Source organism: Condylura cristata, unplaced genomic scaffold (assembly GCF_000260355.1).
Source record: "Condylura cristata isolate star-nosed mole 26May11 unplaced genomic scaffold, ConCri1.0 scaffold00003, whole genome shotgun sequence".
NCBI classification, from domain to species: Eukaryota; Metazoa; Chordata; class Mammalia; order Eulipotyphla; family Talpidae; genus Condylura; species Condylura cristata.
This window is the reverse complement of record NW_004567104.1, coordinates 38,880,762-38,906,874: the sequence shown is the minus strand read 5'-3', so window position 1 is coordinate 38,906,874 and position 26,113 is coordinate 38,880,762. Positions and strand designations below refer to the sequence as shown.

The following is a 26,113-nucleotide window of genomic DNA, read 5'->3' as shown; positions in this document are numbered from 1 at the left end:
TTCTGAAGCTGAGATGTGAGGTCAAGAGACATTGAGTGATTATGCAAGAAGGAAAATGATTATAACAAAAAACAAGTGATCCAATTATTTTAGTTTCCACTTCTTGAAACTCTGTATATCGTATTTTATATGCTACATGAAGCTTTCTGAAAAATCATGTATGCCTTGGCTTAATACTGCATGAGATGTTAGCATAAAACTGACATGAATCTAGATAAAACCAGTAAGGATAAATGAATAGCAGAAAAAAATCCTTTTTTAACTGGGGAAAAAAAACAAAACAAAAACACGCAACTGGAATGCAAACTTCCTTATGAAGTTATTAAGACTCATATTCAAAAGTCTTCCATGTGTTTATTATGGAACATCACTTCTGGTAATGATAAAGTGATTTTTTTATTTAGTTTTATAGATAGTTTAATAGCAGAGTGAAGTAACTCTTGATTTAGCGGGTTTCAGAGTACTGTCTTGAAGTGGAAATTCTGGTTACTGTGTGTCCAGGAGACAGCGGCCTGAGAGATGTCCTTAACCACCAAAGAGAGCCATACAGTCTGAGCAAACATTTACAAAAGCCCTCAAATAATGAACTTGAGAGTGTCTTGTGACAATAAAGGAGCATGTGAGAACAAAAAACAGGTTTGCTAGTAACCACAGAGCTACTTGAATTTGGCCTAGCAGTTCATATACTTCTGCTAGAAAAGAAGGATGACATTTTGATATACTTTGCTTGAAATATTTAGGAAATATAAATGATCAAAGTTGTATGATATCTGTCTTCTACCTAATATTCAGATATTATATAGAAAGTAACTGAATATTTGTGAAGATACCCAAAGAAGACAAATACCAATTACTGCAAAATATTCTCTCATTAGCTAAAAGGAAGAGAAAAGTGACACTGGAGAAAAAAATAGAAAAGGAGTAGAAATTATTGATTTATTCAGCTAGGGTAGTGACTTCAAATTTCCTTTACAAGTACTTATCAATTGCTCTGTAAAATGGAAAAGCCAATTCCTTTCTCATCTTGCCTACTTAATAGCAGAGTATTCCTTAGCAAAGGGTTTTATTCTTTAGTCTCTAAATGGACAGGGGACTTTTGCCTCATAAAAATATTTGTTACCCTACTTTTGTGTACCTGGTCATTAGGTCTCTTTAAAGTACAGTAATATCACTGCCAGGTTCTGGAAAACTACAGCTTTAAGCAAACTGATAGTAATGAAACCAATTTACCATAAGCAAATTGAGATAAATGAGAGTTAAGTTCCTATTATGTATTTCTGATCTCTCTTACACACACACACACACACACACACACACACACACACACACACACACCAAGTTTCTAAATAAAGACCCAAAATACTTCTAATATTAAATAGTAATTTGCATTCAGTCATTCAATTATTTTCTAACCCGCTAATTCTAGTTCAGAGTCTCAGGTGGCCAAGTCTACCCCAGTGGCTTTGGATATAGAGTGGGAACCAACCCTCACATGGCAGGCCACACTCACACCCACACTTCCACTGGGGCAATTCAAACACACCCGTGACCCTAATGTGTACACCTCTGGGGTGAGGGAGGCCTGGGGAGGTTGTACCAGCTCCACATAGATAGTATCCTGGGCTAGGGACACATTTTATTTAACACTGTAACAAAATGAGAGCGGAACAAAATGTTATTTGAGGGTCTGCAGTATAAGCTAGAAGTTTTTACAAAATAGTTTGCAATTGCTGTTTTCCATCGCAGGATCTTTTCTTATGGGATCTGCCTTCTCAACACCCACCAGGAAGCAGCAAGCCTGGGGGTCTCCTGTGCTCACCATAACTCCCCATCTGCTCCCTGACGTCTCCCTCCACTATCCTGCTTTTCTTCCTTTGATGGCGTTTCATACTCTGTTTTAATCAGTCATTGTAAATCATCTCTGAGTTTCTATTTTCCTTTTTCTCTCTCAACAAAGTCATCTTTGAATTTATTTCCAATTTCATGACCACGTGTGACCTCTCAGGCTGTCCTCCAGCACCGTGTGTGACTCAGGCATTTGTCTCCACTGGGTCTACTCCTGGTATCGCAGACTCAGCACCCCGTAAAACTGAACTATATTCCGTTCCTCTAATCACTTCCTTCATATTTCTCTCTTTGATATCTTGGAGTTATCTTTGATGATTTCTCTCTCTTACCTAATTCTCAGTTAGCTCCAGCGCTGTCTACCCGCATCTACAAAGCATGCTGAATCTGACTCATCCCCAACCTCCCTTTGAACAGTCCCCTTCAGGATGCCAATAGTCTGAACTGCTGAGAAAGCTTCCTGGGCTCTCTCCTCCATCTAACGACCCCTCCCGCACACAGCCATATCCTTGCGCCACTAAGTTGGGTCATCTGTAGCCCAGTCATTGCAATAACTTTTTAAAACCCCTTCACAGCTCTGTACCAGGATGAAAGCTCCTTACACCTTACCATAATGCTTCTCCTCCAAAGAAATGATGTTCATTTTTCAGAAGAGCACACATGGATCTTTTTTTAAAGGATAAACTGAACTAGATGTTACTGTTAACTGGATTATAATGTATTTTATGAATTTTCTAATGTTGTCTAAGAGAGCAATGACTTAAGACACGTCTTTAGTTTTAAGTTCTTGGTGGCAGGGTCTGTTCGTCTCCACTATTGAATTTGGTGTCATTCCAGCCACATAGATGGACTCTACAAATGCTTGCCAAGTGAGTGAAATCCGTGTTCCAGTGCATGCAGGGGAGTGTCTTTAACTACCCCACAAGGGAGTTGTTTGTGAATGTATCGGAGCTCCTCTGTGAGGCTCTATGTCTCTGGGCATAGGGCTCCAGTTTATAAAACCACTTCTTGCACAATACCTAGGCTCAGTTCTCCACATTGAAAGCATTCAGCAAGTCGATGAAGAGTCCTGGTTCTCTTTTTGTTTGGAATAGATAAGCTCTTAGAAGCAGACTGAGTAATGGGCAGAGGGCTTGCTTGATGGGGGACGAAGTAAGGTTTCTTTTGGCTTCTTCGCTCACTGTACTGGGAACTTTTTGGTACAATACTTGGTATCTTTAGGCCTCAGTTTACTTGTCTGGGTTTATACCAGTAACCTTTAAGATCTTTCAGTGTTCATAAAAAATTCTAACAGGCACATTTTCCTGAGAGATAATAAAGGATGTAGAGGCAGAAGAATAGCAAAAATGAGAGCAGAAAGTGTTAATTCTGCTGATGAACTAATAAGAGGTTTGTCTGTGGTACCTGGTGTGGGTTTTTGGTACACGAGTCTGACTTGTTATTTCCTTAAAGCAAGGAATTCCTAGACTTTTCATGTACACACTGAGTAGATACTAAATGACACATCTCTGAGGGCAGTAGTCTATGTGATGTTTCTTTTTTTTTTTTTAAGTCAGGATGTGAGAAAACCCTGACAAAAATGGAGAAACACTAATTTTATATAATGAAATTTGTCATGAGTGGAAAAAGCACATATGTAACTGTCACTAGCAGCTGCTGATAGGAATTAAAGATCTACTCCAGTGAGATATGAGGTGGCAAGATGAAAAACAGAGCCCTCAAAATCAGCAGTCTTAACAGTTATATGTGGACACTCATAAGCACATGCATCAGTGTTTGGGAGAGCAATATGGCATGGTGTAACTTGAGGCAATGGGCCATGAGATCGGATTTGCCAAGGGACCTGTGAGGATTTCACAAGAGGACAGATTGCTAGAATCTGGAGAGACCATGAGTCAATGACAGAGTCCCAGCATGACACTGTTAGGTGACTTTGGCTCCAGGAACAAACCTTTTCAATAAGAAAAAGTATTCTGAAGGCTATGCATCAATAAATTAACACTAAATCCTGCACAGTACTTTTCAACCTCTACTGACTATATGAAGAGTTCAATTCTGCCTATTAGAACACAAGCAGATATCTTGCTTTATTATTTATTTGGATATCAGATGTCTGTAAAAGGGACATACAATTCAGCCCTGCTGCATTTCAATGACAGGCAATGTCACCCAAATATAAACCATCCTATGAGGCAAAGTTTAAGGAGGATTGTGTATCATAATCTGAACTTCTGTTTTTATAAATCACCATTTGTGCCCTGCAGTTTTGCTTCTGTTCCCTCTTCCTGGAATGCCATTCCCTCCTCTTCTACTTGACTCACACCTACCCCTTCGTGATCTAGGTAATGCCACCTTCCTTGTGAAGTCCTTCTGTTTCAGCTCCCACCTTAGGAGTTTGGTAGCATTTTGTGCACTATCAAACACTTTAATACTGATTTGCATGACCCTCATTATAGATCTAGGAAAGAGCTTTGGAACAATGAACTGAAGTGTTTCATCTTTGCTCCTACTCCTACCTGTGGACTTGGCAGAAAGGAGGGATTCCATAGTGTTCTATGAATGACTAACTCAAATAATGCACGATTGACTGTGGCCAAAATTACTGAATTAAGTGACCATTGAAGACAGTCAATTAAATTAGCATTGTAGGGAGAGAGAAAGTTTTAGTAAAAGGAGAATTTTATAAAAATGATGACATGAAGTGTGCTGGACTGTGGTGTCATGATGGTAGGTGTGATAACAACCGAGTTAATACACTAATCACAGTGCAAATCAATGTTACCTCAATAACAAGTAAAATAAAATTAAAGAAATATATCCCTAGGCATACTAAGCAGAAACTCTAGCAAACAAAAGCAAAACAAGAAACTAACTGACCTTCCAATATATAATCACTTGACTAAGCACTGGAAACTCTAAATAAGGGTATCAAAGGTAATAAAAATAATTCAAAGAGATTACATATCAGTCAACTCAGAGGCAGAGAGGTGACTTTTTAAAAAGGGGAAACACTATCTTTAAAAAAATGAATCTATACTTAATAGGTAAGAGGTTTGCTTAGGTAATGAAAGCAGAAAAAATAATTTAAACTGTTAGCAATAAAAGGTAATTGTATAATTTTTAGAATAGGAAGCAGACTAAAGAATGCAGAACACTTTGGGGACAATGAGAGCTCCTAGTTATACCAACGATGCTCCACTTACTATTTAACTGATAGGGACTCTATTAGAAAATTAATAGCAAGCCATAGAGTAACTACCTGGTTGCTTATTCCATCCTATCCTGGCTATATTTCTTCTGCGAATTAGTATGACCCCAAAATGTTTTCAAGATTGTCCAACTTGTCCTAAATTCCATAAATAAACTCTTTCAGAGGATGCTTTTTTTTTTTTTTTTTTTTGCCATGTCTCTATTACGGTTCCTCACAGATGGACCATTTTTGTCCTTCTAAAGTCTAAGAATAACTCTTTCAGTTATCAAGACATGCCAAAATCCAGTTCAGCTGCTCCTGTGGGATTCCAGTTAGTTTAGACACATCTGCTGAGATACATGCATTTGAATCCAAATGAAGCTTTTGTTTGATTATACATTTTGAACATTTATGGAGGTTTTTTTGGGGCCAAAATGGTTTTCATTTTTTTGGCACTCCAAACAGAGATCTTCAGTTATAAACACTGCCTTCTGAGCACCTCCAGCAGAAATCCAATCTTTTCATGTGAACAGGTGCCTCAGGAAGTTTTTGGAAGGTTTTACACTGAATCAGCTTTCTGATTGGAAACTTTCTGAATACGCAGTCAAATTTGCCAAAGAGACCTTCAAACTTGCTGGAGCAGTTTTCACTCATAGAGACATACATTCACACATCAAGACAGTCCAAGTAAAAGCAAACCAGAACCCTGTAAAACTGCAGTGTTTTTTTCTCAAAGGTTAAACACCATACGCAACCAAAACTGAGCAAAAAAGGCATGATAGGAAAAATAGCGAGCAAATCGCAGGAACAGAGGTGCACCCTGTTCATGAACACGTCTCCTTTAATGTTTTAGCTGAGAGTTTAAGGGACACATCCTTTTTATCAAATTTCTCACTCAGTTTCAAGTAAATGCTCAAGCAGTTTTGAAAATGCTACACCTCTGGGTAGAGCTACCAATTCCATTTACTCACAAACTCCTTCAAACTATTATTTTGAAAAACTTCCCTCTCCAATACAAACAGACCAACCAGATTCAAATCTAAAGGAAGAAAAAATACTATTCTCTAAATCTGGGGTTCTTACATGGTTTTCTACAACTTTTCTTTTCCGGCTTAAATGTAAACGGAAAAGTTGTTGCAGAGTAAAACAAGTTTTTAAGCCTTAGGCCTGAAAATTTACTACAGAGCAAAATCACCCCCCCCCCCCATGGGCTGCCCGGAATTCAGGGGGAAATCTGCTTTCAAGTTGTTCTTATGGCCCTGGACCAGATGCTTTAAGGTGGCCAGAAACCTTTGTCTACACCCACTTAGCAGATTTCTGGCTCTTTATCAGGGACTAAGAGGTTTATTTGCAGAAATGAATCACTTCCTTCAAAATATCCTTTACCCTATTTACATGCTTGCATATTCCTTCCATTTTGTTTTCCCCCTACAGCTTTACTAAGGGAATTAATTATCCAGAAGAACAGGAACATACAGTAAGTACATCTGAGATACAGGATGAGACACAGTATGTCATCTATTAGGCCTGGCTAAGACCAGCAGCTGATGCTAAATGGGAAGGAACATGCACCAAATGTTTTTTAATCACAAAGTTAGTAATTAATTGCTCTTTAAAATACATTTTATGCTTCTTTCTGTCTGTGTACATGAAATGCACATTTATTACATGCCAAAAATTACAACATTATGGTTTAAATGTGACTGGCACGGAAGTCCGGAAATCAGAGTTAATGTTCCCACAGCAACTTTAATTCTGTCCGTGTGCACATGCAGAGCTATAACAGTCTTCCATTTTAGGATAATACATATAGATGGTTTGGGGGGGAAGCTAAAGACCAATATCCTCAACTGTAGTTACCGGGAAAAAACAAAGGCTAAAAGAGCTGTGCTCTTTTCCATCGACGTGGCTAGAAAACAATGTCCTCGTGCCTGGTGATGTGTATTCAGGGAATGAAAGAATCGCTGTGATGCCTGTACTCAAGGGGACAGTTTCTGTTGCTGTGGGAACCTGAACTTTGCATTTCCTGACTTTGGGGTAATTAAAATGTCAGACTTAATGTGGCATTAATGGAGTTTGCAATAAAAAAATCCTCTTTGTTTTGTTCTCTAAAAAAATTGCTCAAAAGTTCAAACGGAACCAAATGCACTAAAATTTTTAATCCCAGGGACATAGATGGGAGAAGCAGAAGGACTGGGAGGGGGACGGTGGATGGTGAGAGAGAGATAAGGAAGAGCCCACTGGTTCTCCTGACAGTATTCAGTCCCAGAGGAGTCATGCTACCTACAGAGCTAAAGTTAAACCCACCCACACAACAGTTTGGTAATGTGTAAAGGTTAAATTAAAAATAAATAAAAACTGCTAATGCGTAAGTGCATCTTGGCAAGGGCACAAAAAATGAGACCGTCTGATGGGGACGTTGTAAAACACGGAAAGGTAAGAAACTACAGATGTCAGCTTCCAACAAAAGAAAGACATCAGAACAGGCTGATCAACAGGCAAAAGGAGAGAAGACTGCCAACTGGGAGAATCACTTCTCCCTGCCAGGGGAGCTTTACTTGGGGGGAAAGAAAATGGAAGGAATATGCCAATAAAAGTTCTGGATCATAGAGACACAGGACTGTGTATGGAACTATGAAGTACTGCAGATTGAAAGTCGTCAAGAAAGCTTTTTCACAAGGAGAGTGTCCTCTACTCTACTGACTTGGTTTAGTCTTATTTAAGCTCTGAAAGGGAGAGCTTGGCTCAGTCCATTCTCAGCCTGTTCTGTGGGTAACTGTTCTGTCAAAATCCTAGGGTTTTTTTTTCTTTTTTCTTTTTGCCCTCTGCATACCAACACTTATTCAACACCATCATCATGATCATGATCATCATCTGAGTTTGTTTACCATTAGAGTTTCAGAAATGGTGAAGAAGTGATAAACTAGGGGGGAAGGGGGGAGTTTGTGAAAAGGAGATCGCCAGTTCACAGCAGAGCAACACACATTTTGGTAGCCATGTTAACTTTTAACCTCATCACCTCAGAAAGGAACGTATTTCCCAACCATATTCCTTCTTGTGTTTAGTATCACTGGAATCTTTTGCTAAATTTGAAGTAGCTCAGCAGGTTCAATAGCCTACCGGGAACCCAAGGGGTCAAGACTTGTCCTCCTTACTCTAAAATATGGCCTGTGTCCTTCAGGCAACTCTGTGGCTCAACCACCCTTACTAGCTCGCACGCAACGCTGTCTTTTCTTTCATGGGAATGCTTATCATTCTGCCTTATAACCCAGTCACCGATATGAGTTGTTGCATGTTTTCAAGATGCCTATTTAGAGCCAGGAATGCCATCTCTGGATTTGGAACAGGGAAATCAGGCTGCTCACAGTGAAAGAAAATCCATAAACATCCCTCATTTTTCAAATGAGTTAACTACCAAGCAAATAGGTGCCAATTTTCTCAGTTTTCTCATCTGCAAATTGGGAAGAATTATAATGACTGACAGGAAATGGGCATTAAGGCATGACTAAGAATAATTTTGCTAAACACATGACAAGTAAAAAGGTGTTACAAAAATTCAGGCACTTGTGAAAGCTTGGAACACCCCACTGGTGGAATGTTTCTGAAGTTAAAGAGACTAACAAGTCAAGGGCACTATTTTTAAAATGCCCCAAATCTGTTAGTTCTAAATAGGAGCGGAATCTTTTACCTTAAAGAAATTAGGCTTTTAAATTAATCTATGGTAGGAATGACATTTGAAAGTAAAAAAAAAAAAAAAAAAAAAAAAAATCCTCCTGAATGCAAGAAGAGCATCCAAAAATTTTAACAGCTTAAAATAAACCTCTTTCCTCTCTTCTCTCAAGCAATCTCCAAATGGACAGATTTCTGTGAATCTTTCCTAAAAACAATTTTCTCCTAAGTGTAAGCTCAAATCAGGACAAACTACAATCCAAATATATTTAGAGAAAAGTATAATCAATTGAAACAACGGGGTTGGAGAAAAGAAGACTTAACACATCTTAATGGCAAAATCAAAATGACTTTCTAAATAGCTGGAGAGTAGGTTTCTATTTCCTCTTTGCTGTCTTTCCCAACTGATTCAGACTCCTTTCTGAGCTCCTATCCAATGGCTTTCCCTGGGGTCACTGAGATGCTGCCTCACTCATACTGGTTATTGTTCCTGTACCACGCGAATGCCTGGGCCTGGCCTAAGGACACTCAGGGTAAAGCACAATAAATGAGGCCCAGTGCTTTCTCTACTCAGCAAAACATTCACTTTGTTGTAACGGGATTTCTGGGCTAACGCCATTCCACAATATGTAATCTTCCCCATAAGGTGTGGCAGAAAGCCAGGCAATGAAGGTCTGCGCGCAGGAGCTCCAGGCCCTTCTCCACAGGAACAGGCTACCTTCCTGGTAGGTATGGACCGTGTGCACATGGCTATGGGCAGCACGCCAGGCTATTTGCCAATTCTTCCTGTAATTACTATTAGGCTAGAGACTATCAGGCAAGAAGGTCTGAGGATGTTACTGTTACAACAACCCACAGAACCCAGGCCTGGCTCTGACCCTTCCCAAGCTTTCTCTACAGAAGCAGCAACTTTGTCCACACTGCTGCACAAGCTGTAGAGATTCAGATCTTTTCCTTTTTATTCTCCAATGACTGCTACAGTGTGGTCTCAGTCCAACCACAAACGGCACACACTTTCTTCACCCCATCTTCAACCTCTAGTTCTTGTCTCTTTATCTAGAGATGATTATGATGAAGGAAGGAGAGAATGGCCTCTCTCAGATTCATTCACCTCTTGCCCTCTTTGCAAAGTTTACATTTGTTTTGTCAGGAAAATAGCGAATTTAGAACCTCATTTCATAACTAATAATTTTTGTCCTTCAGATAGGATAAATAAACCTTTCTTGGGCTTATCTTACTCATTTTAGGGGGGCTAACACCAATTTTAGACATCTGATATTAGGACTCAAGACTGAAAGAAATATTCTTTTGGACTGAACCCCTAAATTTGTTCCATTTTCTTCACTGTCAGCTTAAATGTTTCTTTCTCTCTCAAGTATTGGGTTACATTTCAGAAAGAGGAAAAGAATCTAAACGTGATTTATCAACTTTCTTAAAATAGAATTTGAAGAAGTGACTCCCAGATTAGTGGGGAAAAAGCAAAAATAAACAGCAAAGGAGTGATTTCAATAGCGACAATCTCATTAAGCTGCCCATTTCCAAATTTAGCCCGTAGGCAGTTTTTTTAATTAAAAAATATTTTTAACCTGAATTGTGATTGGCTACGTGAAGTCTGGGTGGCTTCTGAATTCTTGGAAGTCATTCTCTTTTCTTCTGTAAATTTATGCTATCCTTTAACCACTTCAAAATAAATTAAAAACTGGAAAGACAGAAATTCAGCCAAGCTACATGAGATTCCAATAGCTAATGCAAAGCTGACTTGTGTTATGTAATTTCAAAATGGATGTTTCCTTGTGTCTGACTGGCCTTTTGAGGCCCATATTTGGTTGTTCAGTTTAGTCATGGTGGAAATGCTGTGATTCAGAACACCAAGACAAAAGAATAATTAGAAATCACCAACCCAACTTCTTCTGAGTGTACCTTATGAAAGAGAATGTGGTTCGTGTAATTAATCAGTCTTTTGAGGACACATGGTCAATCACCTGGTTTTAAAATACAATCTAGCTTTGAAAATAGAGATGTTGGCTGAGTCAAAATGGTGGCAAGTTACTTTTGGCTACTTCAGAAGACCAAATGGAAACAGCTTGCTCTGAATGAATGCAAAAAAGCCAGAACCGAGGGGAGCGAGCTGCAAGCCCCGCGACGACACCGTCACCTTACTGGTGTACTCACAATCAGATGACCCGGTGTGAGCGTGAGAGTTTGTCAGTGAATGTGTTGAGTGGATGAGGGCTGGGTCTGGAGACAAAACAGCTTCAAAGTTCAGGCAGGGAAGGCCCGGCTTGGCGCTGGATCCACCCGGCTGAGTAATCTCATTCTCCTCAGATGCCTTCTGGTTTTCAGCTGTCTTGGGTTTCTTCCTGAAAATAAACAAAGGGCCCTTTGAAGGAACTGACTGCATATTTGGGAAAAGGCATTTTTAGAATCTGTTAAAGATAACTTGATTTTTTTTTTCTGAGGGGGGGATGGGAGGGAGTCCAGTATGTCCCTTGTTTTAAAACAAGCTGATTCTTGTTTTTTTTCCCTCCAGTAATGGCCTAACTGGGAACACATGAAAACATATGGGCCAAGCAAACAGCACCACATTTGGACTCTGTTGGCTGCATAAAAAGACCCTGTCCCAGAACTTTAGACAGCTTGAGCTACGTATGGCTGACATTATCCAAGAAAGCATCCTTTTCTTCCCCCCTTGAAGAGTTTTAACATGGTCTGGAAAAATACTAGTGGAGGTTTACCGTTCTAGCATTTGTCAGGAAGCTTAGAGACAGGACCCGTGGAGTAATGGGAGGAGCACTGGACTGGGAGTCAGGAGACTTGAGCTATGGTACTAGCTGTGCCTCTAACTTGCTGTGTGGCCTTGGGCACCTCACTTCACCTCTCTGGGCTTCAGTTTCCTCATCTGTAAAATAAAGGGCTTAAATTAGAAGGCCCTAAAGGTTCCTGCCAGCTTCAAGTTTCTATTCATGGAACACATCATGGAACATTCAACTTCCTGCCATTATTAGATTTTATTTTACATCAACACATAATTTCAAATCACAATCTAAATTTACAGTATGAGAGAGGCCTTAATGAGGGCTTTGTTAAAAGAGCACATTAAATGTTGAAAGAACTGAGATTCCAGTAGATTAAGAGGGAAGGTATCATACAGAGACTCTCTATTCCAACTCTCTACTCATCCAAAGCTTAGAATTTCCTGTTTGTTTTTTTTTTAAATTCATGATCCTAAAGTATGGGAGTGCTGACTGAAATAAAAGTCTCAATGATAGTTAGAACAAAAAGTTTACTAGATAATCAAAGTGAGGATCTGAACCAGGGAAACAGTTTGACAGATTTATTCTGTGAGAACTGTTCCCACAATCACAAGCTTGATTGAGTCAGTTTATATACCTTGTTACAGAGTGGCATTCGTACAGGAGAGGAAGGAACAATGAGTCACTGACGTCAAAAGTATAATTATTCTTGACAGGGGGCTTCTGGTTTTCATCTATAGGTTTAGAACTTTTGATTTCTTAAGTTATCTTGACCTAAAGAAATGCTGATGCTATCTATGTGCAGAGGAGGGCAAATGCCAGGGTTTAATCATTTTCCTGACTTCTGAAGAATGCATTGTGGAGACGCAAAGGCTAGGTACCCATTGTTTAAATCTTTAGCTGACTCCTTGGTCATTACAGAAGGGTGAAAGGTTGATTTTTCCTTCCTCAGGCACCAAATTCTTACATCACAGAACAAGATAAGACTACTCTGACTTTCAGCCTATGTAGATGGGGGTGGGGGGTGGTGTTCCAGAACATTCAAAATATGTTCACAGGAACATGATTCTATGTTTGGTATATGAGAAAGAGATGGGCAAAAATAATTAGAATGTAATTGTTGCTAATTGCTGTTTGGGGTCAGGAATAGGAAGTAAATGAGCTCAGCTGTAGGTCAACTCAGGTCACCTCCCAGGACAATGCAACTGATGTAAATGAATAAATACTTAGCTTATACTGCATGTACCTAAACCCCAGCCAAACTGGATTATGAGTCATACCCTGAACATTCCCCTTAGGTCCCTTGGCTTTGTTCCTTTTTCTGTCGTGTGGATGGTGACCAGACAAAGTATTTTATTTTTTGGTAGAAGCTCATGCATAGTACAGGGTTTGTAAGTAGATTGCTCTGTTTTCCTCATCTCTGCAAAGCATGATAATGGACTTGTTACACAGACTATTTTGTACCGAAATTTGTTCTACTGGGTAGTTGAATCTGCCCTTGCAGAATGTGGTGTTTTGATTACCATGCTGTGTTGCTAGTCCAACAGGTTGTGAAGTCAAATCTATATTTTCAGAGGGAAGAAATAGAGATAGCAAGGTGAAGATGAACATATAGAGGACACTTTTCGACATGTGAGATCTGTATCTGCTTTAGCTTGGCTCGCATCCCCCAGATATTGGTCATACTAGACTCCAGAATTTCCTAAACATTCCCAGAACATCCTGGGAAATCTGCATCTACCTTAACTCTACATCTTTGCTCAACTTATTCCCCTTGCTTTGAATATCCTTTTTTAAAATCCAGCTGTTCAATTATGTTGATCCTTTATGTTTACTCAATGTTATCTCCACTATGTGGCTGTTCTGATTATCCTCTGTCACATGGTCTTTCTCTCTCTGGAATTCTTCACAGGACTCCTTCCTCTCTAGTCCCCAAATACGTTTTACTTACTAAACTTTGTTTCAGTAATGATTAGGTATGTGCTTCTCTCTTCTATGAGACTAGAAACTCTCTGAGGGAAGGGAAATGTCTCAGTTAGTTCTGAATTCCCTGTGTTGACCCACTTTTTCTTCCTTCTCCCCTCCCACCACTCACGTATTCATTTTACAAATACTCACTCTGCGCCTGTGCTGCCCCAGAACTGGCTAGGGAGTAAGCCTGATTTCTGCCTCCTCAGAGTTTGCTGTCTAGTATGTACTGTTAGACAGAGTAGCTTAGACAAAACTGTTATTCAGAATCTGTTTGTTGATGGAATGAAATGGAGCTGTAATTAAAGTATATTTTAAGAGGAGTCACGGTTTGAATCCCAATGAAGTTTTCTATTCTTTATGCAGCAGCGAAATCTACCTTAACTCTCTGCTTTTCCTTTGAATTCATGAAAGGTGTTTGAAGAGGGTAGGGCTATTTTGCTCACTAAAGCTAAGCTGGTCCTCACGAATCATTTAAATATTACGATAAAACACATTTATGACAGATACCGCTGAACAGAAAAAAAATGATCTCTGATGTTCATTCAAAAGACCTAGTCTAGTTTCTTAAGTAGGCATCAGGAAGCTAAGGAAGTCTGCTTTTCAAATGGGAGCACATGGTCAAACAACTAACATTACTCTTATTTTTAACATGGCAAAATTGTATTGTTCTTTAGCTAAAGGCCTTCCCTTCCTGCTTCCTACCTGACATCTCCTGTTTGTTGTCTCAAGAATCACCCTTGGAGAATAGTCACCACCCTGAGGTGTTGGAGCCACCTCTACAAACTCATTCTTTGGCTCCTTCCTCCATTTGCCTACTACTGCTTCTCTTGTCCTGTCGCTGGACCGTTCCCCAACTGCAAAGATAACAGAGAATCACTCACTGTTGCCGCCTTCGAGGCAGTTCCTTTCCCATCTCTCCTTCTCTAATAGTTCTTCTGGAATCCTTTTTCTGGAGCTGAGGGACTATGTCTACACACTGGTAGGAACCACCGTTTTGAACCCATTCTTTCAATTCATAGTTTTTTAAGGAGGAGCAAGTCCTTTAATAATTAATTGAAAATATTTTCTTTGATGGGGTAGAAAGAGCTATAGAAACATGGTACATTAGAGGGCAAGTCTCCCCAGTCTCTGTGGCTGTGCACTATCCCCTGGAGCCTTTAGAGGGCAGCAGCACACTGGCTGAGTTCAAGCAGCTTTGCAGAGAGGCAAACTCCTGATCAGACCAGAACCTTCCTCCTGGTCACCATGCCAAAGGTTGGGTTGCCAAGCCCTGGCTGCTCTGCCTCTTTCTTCTTTTCACTTCTCTCTCTCTCCCTCACTCCCTCTCTCTCTACCCCCCACCACCCCATTCCTCCCTCTTCCTTTCTTCCTCCCTGCCCCCTCCCTCAATGCTCAATGTTAAAATTATACACTCTGATGAAGTCGCCCCTCAACCGGAAAATGAAAGCTCCAATGAAAAAGTTAGACAGGCCAACAACAACAAAGAAAAGAAACCGGGAGAAAGGGGGCTGGTGAGGGGGAAGGATCTAAGAACAAGAAAAGGGCAGATGTTTCGTAAATATATGCAAAGCAAAACTGGGTGTACCCTGAACACTTCCACAGAGAAACAGACCAATCATTGTGCACTTCCTCCCGCTGCACTGGTGGGACTCTGCATTCAAAAAAAAACCGTGTGGCCGCGGGCACCTGCCTTTCAACGGTCAGTTCTGACATCCTGACTGAGTATCTCCCATTTGTCCAAAGAGAACAAAACATTTTCATCTCCCCACTACAAACACTTCTGTTATGAGAAAAAGGCTGCTTCAAGACATGAAAAAGCGTTTTAAGGTGACTAGCGGCTGGGTTGGCCAGCAAGACTTTCTAGTTTTTTAACTCTCATTGTGCTGGCAACAAGTTTTAAGCTGAAATAGAATGGGGCAGGCTGTGGATGATGTTGGCTCTTTCCTGACCAGACCATATTGTATGTAGTAAGAAATATGCAATAAAACATATTGATGAGTGGATCGGTATTAAGCATGTTAAATGCATGGAAATTAACCAGATCAGTGACGTTTGATATATACATTTCACACTTCTTTGCACATATTGCACACATACAGTGATGGCATTGCTTTCTGTGACACATGGAAAATAAATATTTTATCTGTGTGAGCTCTTATCAGTCTCCAGGGTCTGTTGAGAGGAGAGTGCTCTCCTCTATCTCCTCCTCCCAGTTTTCTCTCTTCGCTGGGCTTCCACCCTCTCCTGCACATTAACATGCCTTCCACTTACCAGCCTGACTGAATCGGAAAGAATTAGACAGAACCTCTTTTTGATAAATAATTACTTAATCATTGCATCATGATAACTTAGACCAATGATGCTTCTTCCTCCCCAGTCTTTTTCTAGGGTTGGTGACCTAAGCACTTCCTCACTCTCTCCCCAGGCCCCCAACATAGACAAGGCTAAGTAGAATGTTTTAAGAGGAGGGTAAAAGGGGGGCAACAAACGACCTCATTGGGGGCTGGTAGCAGAACTGAGTCTCACCATCTCATCATGGATACCCTGGGTAGATTACTCTGTGCCTCAGTTTCATTGCCTGTAAAATGGAAATAATAATATCCACCCCGCTGGACCCATGTGAGGTCATTCACGTCGAGTGACCTGCACGGTGCTGCACATGCAATGGTCTGGGAGCTCTTTTCACAGACAACCGCAGTTCTGTGGTGTGGACATGACAGCCATCAGGAGGCACTTCCTTTCTCTCAGTCATTTTTCATTTTTTAATTTTTTTTTAAAGATTGATTTATTTATTCATACAGAACTGGGGTACATGCCAGAGGCGCAGGCATGGTGAGAGGCTTCACCAGAGACAGAGTGGGGAGCAGAACAGGCAGATCGATGAAGTACACTGCTGAGGGGAGCAGCGGGTGTGTCAGGAGAGGTCTGCCGCGCCATGTGGGTCACCTTCCAGGCTGGGGATCGAACTCGCACTGTAGTGGTTGCAGCCAGCTTGCAGTGCTGCATCCTAACCTATTGTGCCACCAGGGAGGGCCTCTCTCAGTCATTTTTTAATATCTAGATTTGAGCAGGGGCAAATGGGTTGTAAGTGTCTCAGAGGCAGAAAGAACGCGAGGCTGAGCATTCTCTCCTTCAACACTGTGATCTCAACGTCTGACCCTCTGGCGCCCTCTTTCTGCTCACGTGTTTGTCTCTACCTCTGCAGCACCAAGAACTCCGCTTGAAGTGGAGGGTCGAGCAAGCTCCACTTGGCCTCTGGAAGCCCATCAAACCTTAGTAAGAGGTTCTATTCACTGAAAGCAACCTCCAGCCCTCTAGCTTATCATGTCTCCTTACAATTTATCCTTTCACCGCTGGGTCTAATGTTCTCAGATCAACTTAACGATGTTTTCATGATTAAAACATTTTATTCTCTCAATTTTTTTAACCTCCTTGGCAAGGCTGATTTCTAATGTTTTTCAGTGTGCTTTTCCCCTCCCTGTATCAGTCAAGATCCTGGCATGAAACAGATGGCATACTCAGAGGTTTCAGCTGAAGAGGGCTTAATGAAAGGACTGTATACTGAGGTACAGATGAGGTTAAGGGACCCTCAAGGGAAGATGAAGCATCAGGGACTAGTAGATGTGGAGAGCTGTTACTCTCAGCTTTAACTGTATAACTGAAGGAGCAAGGAAAGGCTTGACGTTCTCTACATCCAGTCAGAATAAGAGTTGGGGGACCTCCCTGGTGGCCTAGGGCTTACGTCTCAGCATGATCACAACAGCCCGCTAGGAAGGCCTAAGTTCGATCCCTGGCTAAGGAGCTAACCCACGTGCAGCAGAATTCTCCTGCTTTGTGTGCCGTTACCCTTACCAGTGGATCTGCCTGTTCTGCCTCCGCCCCCCACTCTGTCTCTGGTGCATCCTCTCACCCCTGCACCTCTGGCCTGCACCCAGGTTCTTCTACACAAAAATAAATAGACAAAATCTTAAAAAAAAAAAAAAAACAAAAACAGGTGTTGGGAAGGGGTCTGGCCTAATAGATACCTTGACCTTACTTTCCACCCACTTGTCCACGTGGTGTTGATGTCTGCTTTTAGCTATATTCAAAAGGAAGCCAGAGGAGAAGGGGCTGTGGGTTATGTAGCCCAGAAGGTCAGTCTCTAGGGTCACAGAGGGCAAAGAATGGTTCTGAGGTTTTGTTGGGGGTGGAGAGCTAATCAGCATACCTATTCTTTTCTTTCTCCATTTCCTTCACTTTGTTTTCTCTCACTGTTACTTTCTGGAAAGCAAGACACAGCATAATAAAATGAAATCAGCTTTCAGGATCCACGTATCTGTTTTGTGTGTCTGCCACTTAGGGGGGAAGAAAACAGAATTTCAGCTCCATGAAAGTGGGGATTTTTGTTTGGTTTGCTGCCATGTCTAACTGTACAGTAGTACATGGCACAGAGTAAGTGCCCTGTGAATTTTAATTTATTGAGCAAACATACTCACTTCTGCTGTGTCGACACTGCGTGAACATTATCTCATCTAACGATGACAATAATCCAAGAAATCAGGGAGAACTGAGCGTGGCTGTGAAGGTAGAGTCAGTGGCATGGGGTAGGTTTACAATCTGAACTGTTTCCTCTACACCTACCCCACGCCTTGAGACCTGGCCTAAGCTATCTATTCTTTAGGGCCAGTGACACGTGGGGACGGACACAGGCACTCTGCACATAGATGCTAGACACAGATGCCCACTTGTGGGCTTTCCTATAATTTTTAGGAAAACTTCGGTCATGATTTCTGGGTCTGGATCTGGGTCTCTGCAGCAGGAGGGTAGGACTAGGAAAGACTCTTTATCCTGCCAGAGGATACAGAAACTTTAATGCAGATTCCTGAAAAAAACTCCAGCTGTGGGAATTTCTATGCCATGCTTTATACTTGAAGTTAAGGATGAATGAAGGTGTTTGTATAAGCTGGTTCCCTGCCTGGGTATGGGCTGAGAACTCTATTTCTGACCTTGTCACATGATTAGTCCTTGATTCCTTGAACGCACCAGTACAGCTCAACACTCTAGGGCTTCCCACGGCCCTGCCTGTCCCCTACTAATCAGCGACCATCAGAAACAAGTCAGGTGACTGCAGACAGTAAAGATAAAGAGCAAAGCAAAAACACAACACAAAACAAAAACTCTGGTTTCAGCCCTTTGGGTTCGATTTATGCCACAGACAGAAAATATGAAATTGAAAATCCTACCTGAAGTTTAAGAGGGATGTTAGTCTGCCAGGCTTGGAGTTTTCCAGTAATAGAGATGTCTGTATAACACCATCCCCTGACCTGCCTCACACCCTGATAGAAAACTTGAGAACACAACACCTGGAACAAGTTTTTTTTTTTTTTTTTAAATGTATAATTAAGTTGTTTTGCATGGATAATTTTCAAATAATTTAAATTTCTGGTTTTTCTAGTAAAAGCAGCATGTACACATCTGTTACTTTAAGCAATGAACACTTGATAGCAATCTGGCCAGTACTTTCCTGTTAGGCATCACGTCTCCTAGCCATGTATTTTTGCACCTTGCTTGTGATGGTGGCGCTTGCTCTCCATAAATGCGTGACATGGTGGGATGAACACAGAGTCATGCATGTGGAGGGCAGAACTGAGCTGGACGTGATGGCTTGGAGATACGGCTGAAGCAGCCCAGAGGCCCAAGGGGAGGGCCCTGGCCCCCTAGAGAAGCAGGAAGGCAGAAGCATAGGCCCTGAGGTGCAGCTCAGACCGCAGAGACCGGTCTAAGACAGGTCAGGAAAACTGCTCATAGAGCTGAAGAGTCAATGGAGTGGCAGAGAGGTGATGAGAGGCAAAGAGACCAGGCACCAGCTGCCACCACTGAGGTAGACGCTCAGCCACCCGAGGAGGACAGCACCAGTCCCTGTGGGATGTGCCCAGATCCAGCTCAGCACAGCCACCGGGGAGGATGGTGTGAGGTGCTACAGGCCCTGCACTGCAAGCGGGAGCTGGGAGCTGACGGCACCTCGGACTGAGTCTGGCTACTTTGCTGCATCTGAGAGATGTCACCATCTAATTTCAGCTGCTTTACAAGTGCGTGTTGTAGCCTTTTAAAGAAAAGTGAACTAAGAAGTCTGATTAAAGGAATAATGTACTCACAGTAGTTTCCAAATAAATGGTGTCACTCTTCAGGTAAATCACTCCAAGGCTTGGGCCTAGTGCAGATGTTCATTGGGGCAGGGAACAGAGAGCGGCTGCATCTACAGCAGACAAGAAATAAACAAAAGGAAGGCTGTTAAATGAAGAGGTGAGGGTGCTCATTCATTCGAAGACAGAACTTTAAGTCTCCATCTTTATACCGGAGGGTGGCAAGTCAGGGAAGGGAGACAGGTGAGAAGTCCTCGAGGCCCCAATTTTACTGACTGTATCTGACCCTGTGAGGTCTGAGACCATCAACAATAAACACCCTCTCAGTGCAGATGGAGTTGACTTTGTGTTTCTGAGCTGGAAGCTGAAATAGAGGATGAGGCTGGTGGGAGGCAGGGCAGTGACCTTCAGCCTCACCATAGCTGGTTCTTCCAGTGTTCTGGATTCTCAGTATTGCTCTCCCTCAGTATTGCTCTGTTCTTATCCATTCTATCAACACCCATTGACCTGGCCACACTTCTGAGGTGTTTTCTTTTCTGCCTTTTGCTACAAGCTTCTCATTTCTTCCCATACCATCTAACCAGAAGAGTTCAGACTTTAGGGATACAGAACTGACTGCTACTGTCTCAAGATCCAAACCCACAGGGCTTGTCCCTTTGGTCACGTTAGGCCTCAAGACCATTTGATTTCCAAACTATCTTCCCTTTTCATCACAACATAATATGTCCTGACTTACCTCCTACCTCTCAATTCTCTAATCATTCTCCTGTTCCTTAAGATGAGATATTCCTTCAGGTTCCCTGCCTATGCCCATCCTCCATGACTCTGGAGCATTTATTTACAGAGAAGCCTCGCCCCGCCCCCCCCACTGCATTTGGCTCTTGCTTGTTTATGGGCTCCAGACCGACATTCTTAATAACTGCTGCTTACTGCATCGTTTACTCATTTGTTTCCTTGTTCATTCATTTAGTGTTTACATAAAGTACCTATTAAGCAAGGGAAAAGAAGTGAAGATTGTGGCTCTCACTTTGAGCTCCCATCTCTATCAATCGTTGCACAGGCACTTTTAATTCAGAAAGTTTAAAACAGAATCTATTGCCTTTTCTTCAATATATGTTTTCTCTCCAGCCTTCATATTTCCTGCCACTTGTACCATCTTTATCCAGTTCCTTGGACCTACAGTTAAGAAGTCATCTTTAATTCCTTCTATTATTTTGCTTCGTCTATCCAAATAACTATCAATTCATGTGAGTTTTACTTAGGTTGTGTGATACTGACTTAGAAGATTTTTTTTTTTTCATAAAAGAATGAGGTGTAGGCCAAAGGTGCAAGGGTTGGGTTGGGGGAGCGGATTCACCAGAGTGGGGAGCAGAATAGGTGGATTTACTGAAATACACTGCTAAGGGGAGCAGCAAGTGGGACATAATGCTGAGACTTAATGCCTAAGCCACCAGAGAGGCCCTCCTCCCTGAAACAAATATGTGACAGAAGTGTTGATGCTTTCAGTCTTAACCCTGTTGGTGGAGGGCTTATGAGGCTGAGCCTTCAACATGTGTGATTTGCCACTATTCGAGGTCGAAGGTGCCAGAACCAAGTTGAATGACATCTGGAGAATTGCTTGCTGGTTTGGGGGAACCACATACCACACATGTGAGAAATGTGTCTCTGAAAACCCATTTAGGCTGCATTTCCTGAATCAATGTATGCGTTCTGTCCCAACATTTACTTCTCTATCACCTGCTGCAGGGTTTCCATGAGAAAGCCCTACCCTAATTTCCTCCAGATACTCTTTACTCCTAACCCATCCTTCACACAAACCTTACACTAATTTTTTAAATATATCATTCCTTTGTTCTTTATTTACTGGATCAGTTCAAACTTCTCAGTTTGGCATTCAAGGTCCCTGCAATATATCCCTAATCTAATTTCCTACTCTTATCTCTGTAATGATTGCATTCTATACTCCAGCAAAGTCTGGATCTTCCCTACCATATTCACGGCATTTCCTCCCTTTCCCCAACATCTGCATGTAGCTTCTTGAAGGACCATCTAAATGTCATCTAATTTATGAAGCATTTTTGAAAGGAAAATACAGTTCTTGGGTCCTTAAGCACTTTTTGCGAGACAGTGTCTGCACATTCTGTGGATGCTAACAGTTACTCAGATAACTTCTTTTCTTCCTCTGTAATTACCGGAAGGCAGAGAACGTCACTTTGTGTACCCTAAGGTATGTAATACCTTACACACAAGTTTGTACTCAGCTTATTTCTACTGAACTGAATTTAAGAGAATAGGGCTCTTGTTTAGAGTCATGTAAATTGAGACCGAACTGAAAACATCTTGAAGTTCCCCAACTTCAACCTGCTAATTTTTCAGATGAGAACTTGTTCAAAGGCACATATTTAACAGTGATTGAACCACAATAACTAATAGAAACGGTCACAAATCTCTAAGTATCTATGAACAACAACTTGGCAACAACAGGCACAGTAGACAATCAGTAGTGGCCAGGGAGAATAAAGGGCAGAGTGTGCAGCCCACAAAGGTGTCCTGGAGCCCAAGAATACAGAACTTTGGTTCTACAAATTCACATCCTCAAACTGAACTAATATTTTTTTTATAGAAAATTTTTAAACATGAGAGTAGATTTAAAGTACAAGGATGCAAACGTTTCTAACAGTACCAGCAAGTAACAATTAGGACAATATTACAAATGCCTCTGGAATGATAAATTCAGAGTGGAAACCACAAAGACGGGTCCTGATGAGAACATGCTGCAGTAATCCCAGGGTTGAATTCACAACTTTATAGAAAAATAGGTTACTGGCAATCTTGCTTGCTAATATGCCTCCATCACCTTTTCACCCAGTTTTGCCCAGGATTGACTCTCTAAAGTTCTTTAAATTTTCACTTGTTTTCCTTTCATGATATTACTAATGCATCTGCAGAAATGCATAGGTGACTGTTCCACGTCTTCTAGTTTCCTTCCCTTGTTTAGTCCCCTTTCTATTCTCATCCTCAAACAGTCATTTTCTCTCACCCAGAGATGAAAAGTCCAACAAATAGCCGTGTGCTCCTATATGAGGGAAACAGACTTTTCCAGAGGATTCAATACTGCCCAGAAAAGTTGGGTTCCTAAAGGGTCTCTTGCAGGACTAAAGGATGTCATTGTTCTTTCCAGGTGGGTCCTTACATATTGATATTTAACAGAGGAAATACTGGCTATTATGAATTATGTATTTTTCGTTTGGTGCGGCACAACCACGCTACACACTAAGATATCTATTAAACAGCAACACTACAGCAGACACACTAATAGCAACTGTGTTCCAGCATTCTCCCTAGTTCTTGCTAAATCATCTTATGGCTGGACAGGCTATCAACAATTCACCAGACAGAACTTCCTTCTCCCCTCTACCCAAACTACATTAAAATGATGAAGTCATCACTAATCAATATGTCTAGTACATTACTGTTAAAAATCACCTGGACACAGGCTCTCCCTGGTGGCGCAACGGGTTAAAGCACTGCATTATGAAGCTCTCCGAAACGAGTTCGATCCCAGCCATGGAGCTGACCCACATGGCATTGTAGACCTCTTCTGACCTGCCTGCTGCTCCTCTCAGCAGTGTACTTTGTCAATCTGCCTGTTCTGCTCCCCACTCTGTCTCTGGTGAATCCTCTCACCACCCCTGCACCTCTGGCCTGTAACCCAGTTCTGTAAGCATAAATAAATAAAATCTTTTTAAAAAAATCACCTGAACATGTACAAATGCACTGTATGATTAGGCAAACGTACATTTTAAATATGCTTAATGTCACACTTAAATTGTGCATTTTATAATTAAATGGAGATATAATCTTTCTGTCCTTCCACCAAACCCTCCCTTCTATCCCCACATCTTGTTGTTATGGTCTTCTTTTCAATTTTTGGCAAATTGTCACTTTTGGCAAATTTTCCTCCTTGCAGTCTGTCTCACACTTGAGCGTGTATAGAGCAAAAGTTCTGCAAAGTATGTCATGTTTCATTGCAAAAAAGGTGGACATGCTTCACAAAAGAGTGAAAATAATGTCCTGAGGTGCCTTCTTTTGTTTTCAGTGCCTTACTTAGATTTTTAAGTCAAAGATAATTTTGAATGAATGACTGCTGGGGTCACACATTCCTTCCAGATTCTGGAAATCCAGCAGCTCTCTCTGCCTCTTACATCATCACTGTAATAAAGAACCTACTTTTGGAACCCAGCTGGCAAGATTTTTGGTGGCGTCAAGGGCTTTGGAAACGGTGGGTCATTTCCATTTCAGCATAATTTATTGTTGCCGTCTCTGTAGCTCTGTCTTGGAAGCCCTTAGAGAGCAGAGCTGTTATGTAACACACTGCCACATATCTACTATACGGCACTTTCTGGGGCGGTCTCAGTTCAGTATGGCCCTTCCCATCCCTTGCGAGTCAGACCAGATCATTCTAAAACAACAGAGGAGATTCTTGTTTTTAAATAATTATAGCTACCACATATTAGATGTTGAAGTTTTACCAAGGGTTGCACCAAGCACTTTTATATAGAAGACATTCTCATTTAATCCTCACAGCAACACTGTGCTGTAGGTGTTAGTAGAGCTATTTTACAGATGAGCAAAAGTGAGAGCCAGAGAACTCAAGTAACCACTCCAAGTTTAGAAAGCTGCGGAGAGAGGCAAGAATTCAAACTCAGATCTCTGACTTGAAATCTGTGCTTTTTCCCACTATGAAACAACTGTTCCGCTATGGAACAACTGTTCCAATAAAGCATGCACACAACCTAGTTCATTATATATTACGGCCCAAGAAAGATAGTAAGTAGGATCTAGGATGGTTCAGCTCTGGAAGGATCTGGGGACATGGAACTTAGGTGAAGGTAATCCTTTCAGAAAACTAATGGTAAGTTTAGCTCTACCTAGCTTCTATTTGACATGCAAATGTTCTGGATCGGTCTTACACTGGTGAAGAAATGGATGAAGATCTCTGATTCAGCATGTCTGGGAGGAAGTGTGTGATGCCGCATGCTAACAAGCTCCCAGGTGACGCTCATGCCACTGGTTTGGGGGCTACGGGGCTGGCGTCTGGTACTTGCCCCTTACTGAAAGCTTGGTTCTGAGGAAGAAGCTCAGGCTGAATGAGCTGGCTGACAGCTTAGTTTCTGGGCCAGTCTGTCAGGTCATCAGGCAGGAGACAGAATTCAAATTTCTGGCAGAGAGCACATTGTGAAAAAAGGTGTTCTAGATCCCGTGGGCTTTTCACCCTATTGGAAGCTAAGATTAATAATGTCTCTAACATGTAAAGTTCCTATTTTTTACATTATTGTTATTTTTAAAAATAATTATCTGGTAATAATTCAAATAACACCTTTCCTCTGAGAGAGTCAATGAGCTTTACTAACCTTAATTGTCTAACGGCAATTCCCAGGTGTAGATAACGATGTCTCAAAGATCACAGTAAATTTAAAATTGTTCCACTTCCCTCCTTTCTTTGCCTCAATGCAGAGATGAATTAGTAGGGAGGGGTTATTAATTGGTAAAGACCCACTATCATAATTTGAGGCATAGAAAATTTCATGAAGCCAGGATAAAACCAAGAAATAATCAGCAGAAAGGTGGCTGTGGGGAAATAGAATGTTGATGAGAGAAACAGGAGGGAGAGTAAAAAGGTGTGTGAGGGAGAGAAGACAAAATAAACCCGAGAACGAGCAGAATCAAGTGATCTTGTTTGACTCACTTAACCTCTCAGTGGCTCAGTCTTACCCTCTGTAACAAAAGCAGGTGGTTTTATGCTTTTTAAAAACAGAAATTTATTTATTTATGCATACAGAACTAGGGTACAGTCACAGGTACAGGGGGAGGTAAGAGGATTCAAGGTTTTATGATTTTTAAGGTTCCTTAAACCTCTAGTCATTCCCTGAGAAGAAAGATGTGGGAGTAAATAGCTCATCAACCCCTTGAACCATTAAACTTGTTAGAGAAATCTATTTGACTTATAACTTTTTTTTAGAGATTTATTTATTTATGCATACAGAGCTGGGGTAGAGGCCAGAGGTGTAAGAGCAGTGAAAGGATCCACCAGAGACAGAGTGGGGAGCAGAGCAGGCGGAGTGATGAAGAAAACTACTGAGGGGAGCAGCGGGCAGGTCAGGAGAGGTCTGCCATGCCATGTGGTCACCTACGGGGAGGGGATCGAACTCATGCTGAAGTGGCTTTAGCTTCTCAGTGCTGTGCTTTAACCCGCTGCGCCACCAGGGAGGGCCCAACTTTTAACTTTTTGAGCTAATACTTCCAATGAATTCTCAAGCCTACATCACTAATCTCACCCTCTCTGGAAAGTGGTATGAAAACCAACGCATGAACAAGACACCAAAGGCATGTAGCCAACCAAAGTCATCAGGAACCCTAATTTCAACTTTCTGAGGCTATGAGAAGTATTTTAATTATACATTTTTTAGCTCTTTACTTAACCACTAGTTAATACCATGTACAGAAGAAATACCTCTGATGGCTTGAAGACCCCTGGGATGGTCCTCCCAAAAGAAGGTCCT

At 41.5% G+C, this 26,113-nt stretch overlaps 1 protein-coding gene across 1 annotated transcript in view; it reads right to left on the bottom strand.

Annotated features, from left to right (window-relative positions):
* The window catches only part of ZBTB20 (zinc finger and BTB domain containing 20), a 40,092-nt gene extending 28,440 nt beyond the window's left edge, over positions 1-11,652 (bottom strand). The window contains exons 1-2 of the mRNA XM_004675200.2: positions 11,440-11,652; positions 10,877-11,064 (exon numbers count right to left, since the gene is read on the bottom strand). Coding sequence (XP_004675257.1) covers positions 10,877-11,064; positions 11,440-11,450 — 199 coding nt within the window. The 5' untranslated portion in view covers positions 11,451-11,652. The remainder of the gene's footprint in view (positions 1-10,876; positions 11,065-11,439) is intronic.
* Positions 11,653-26,113: the final 14,461 nt, after the last annotated feature.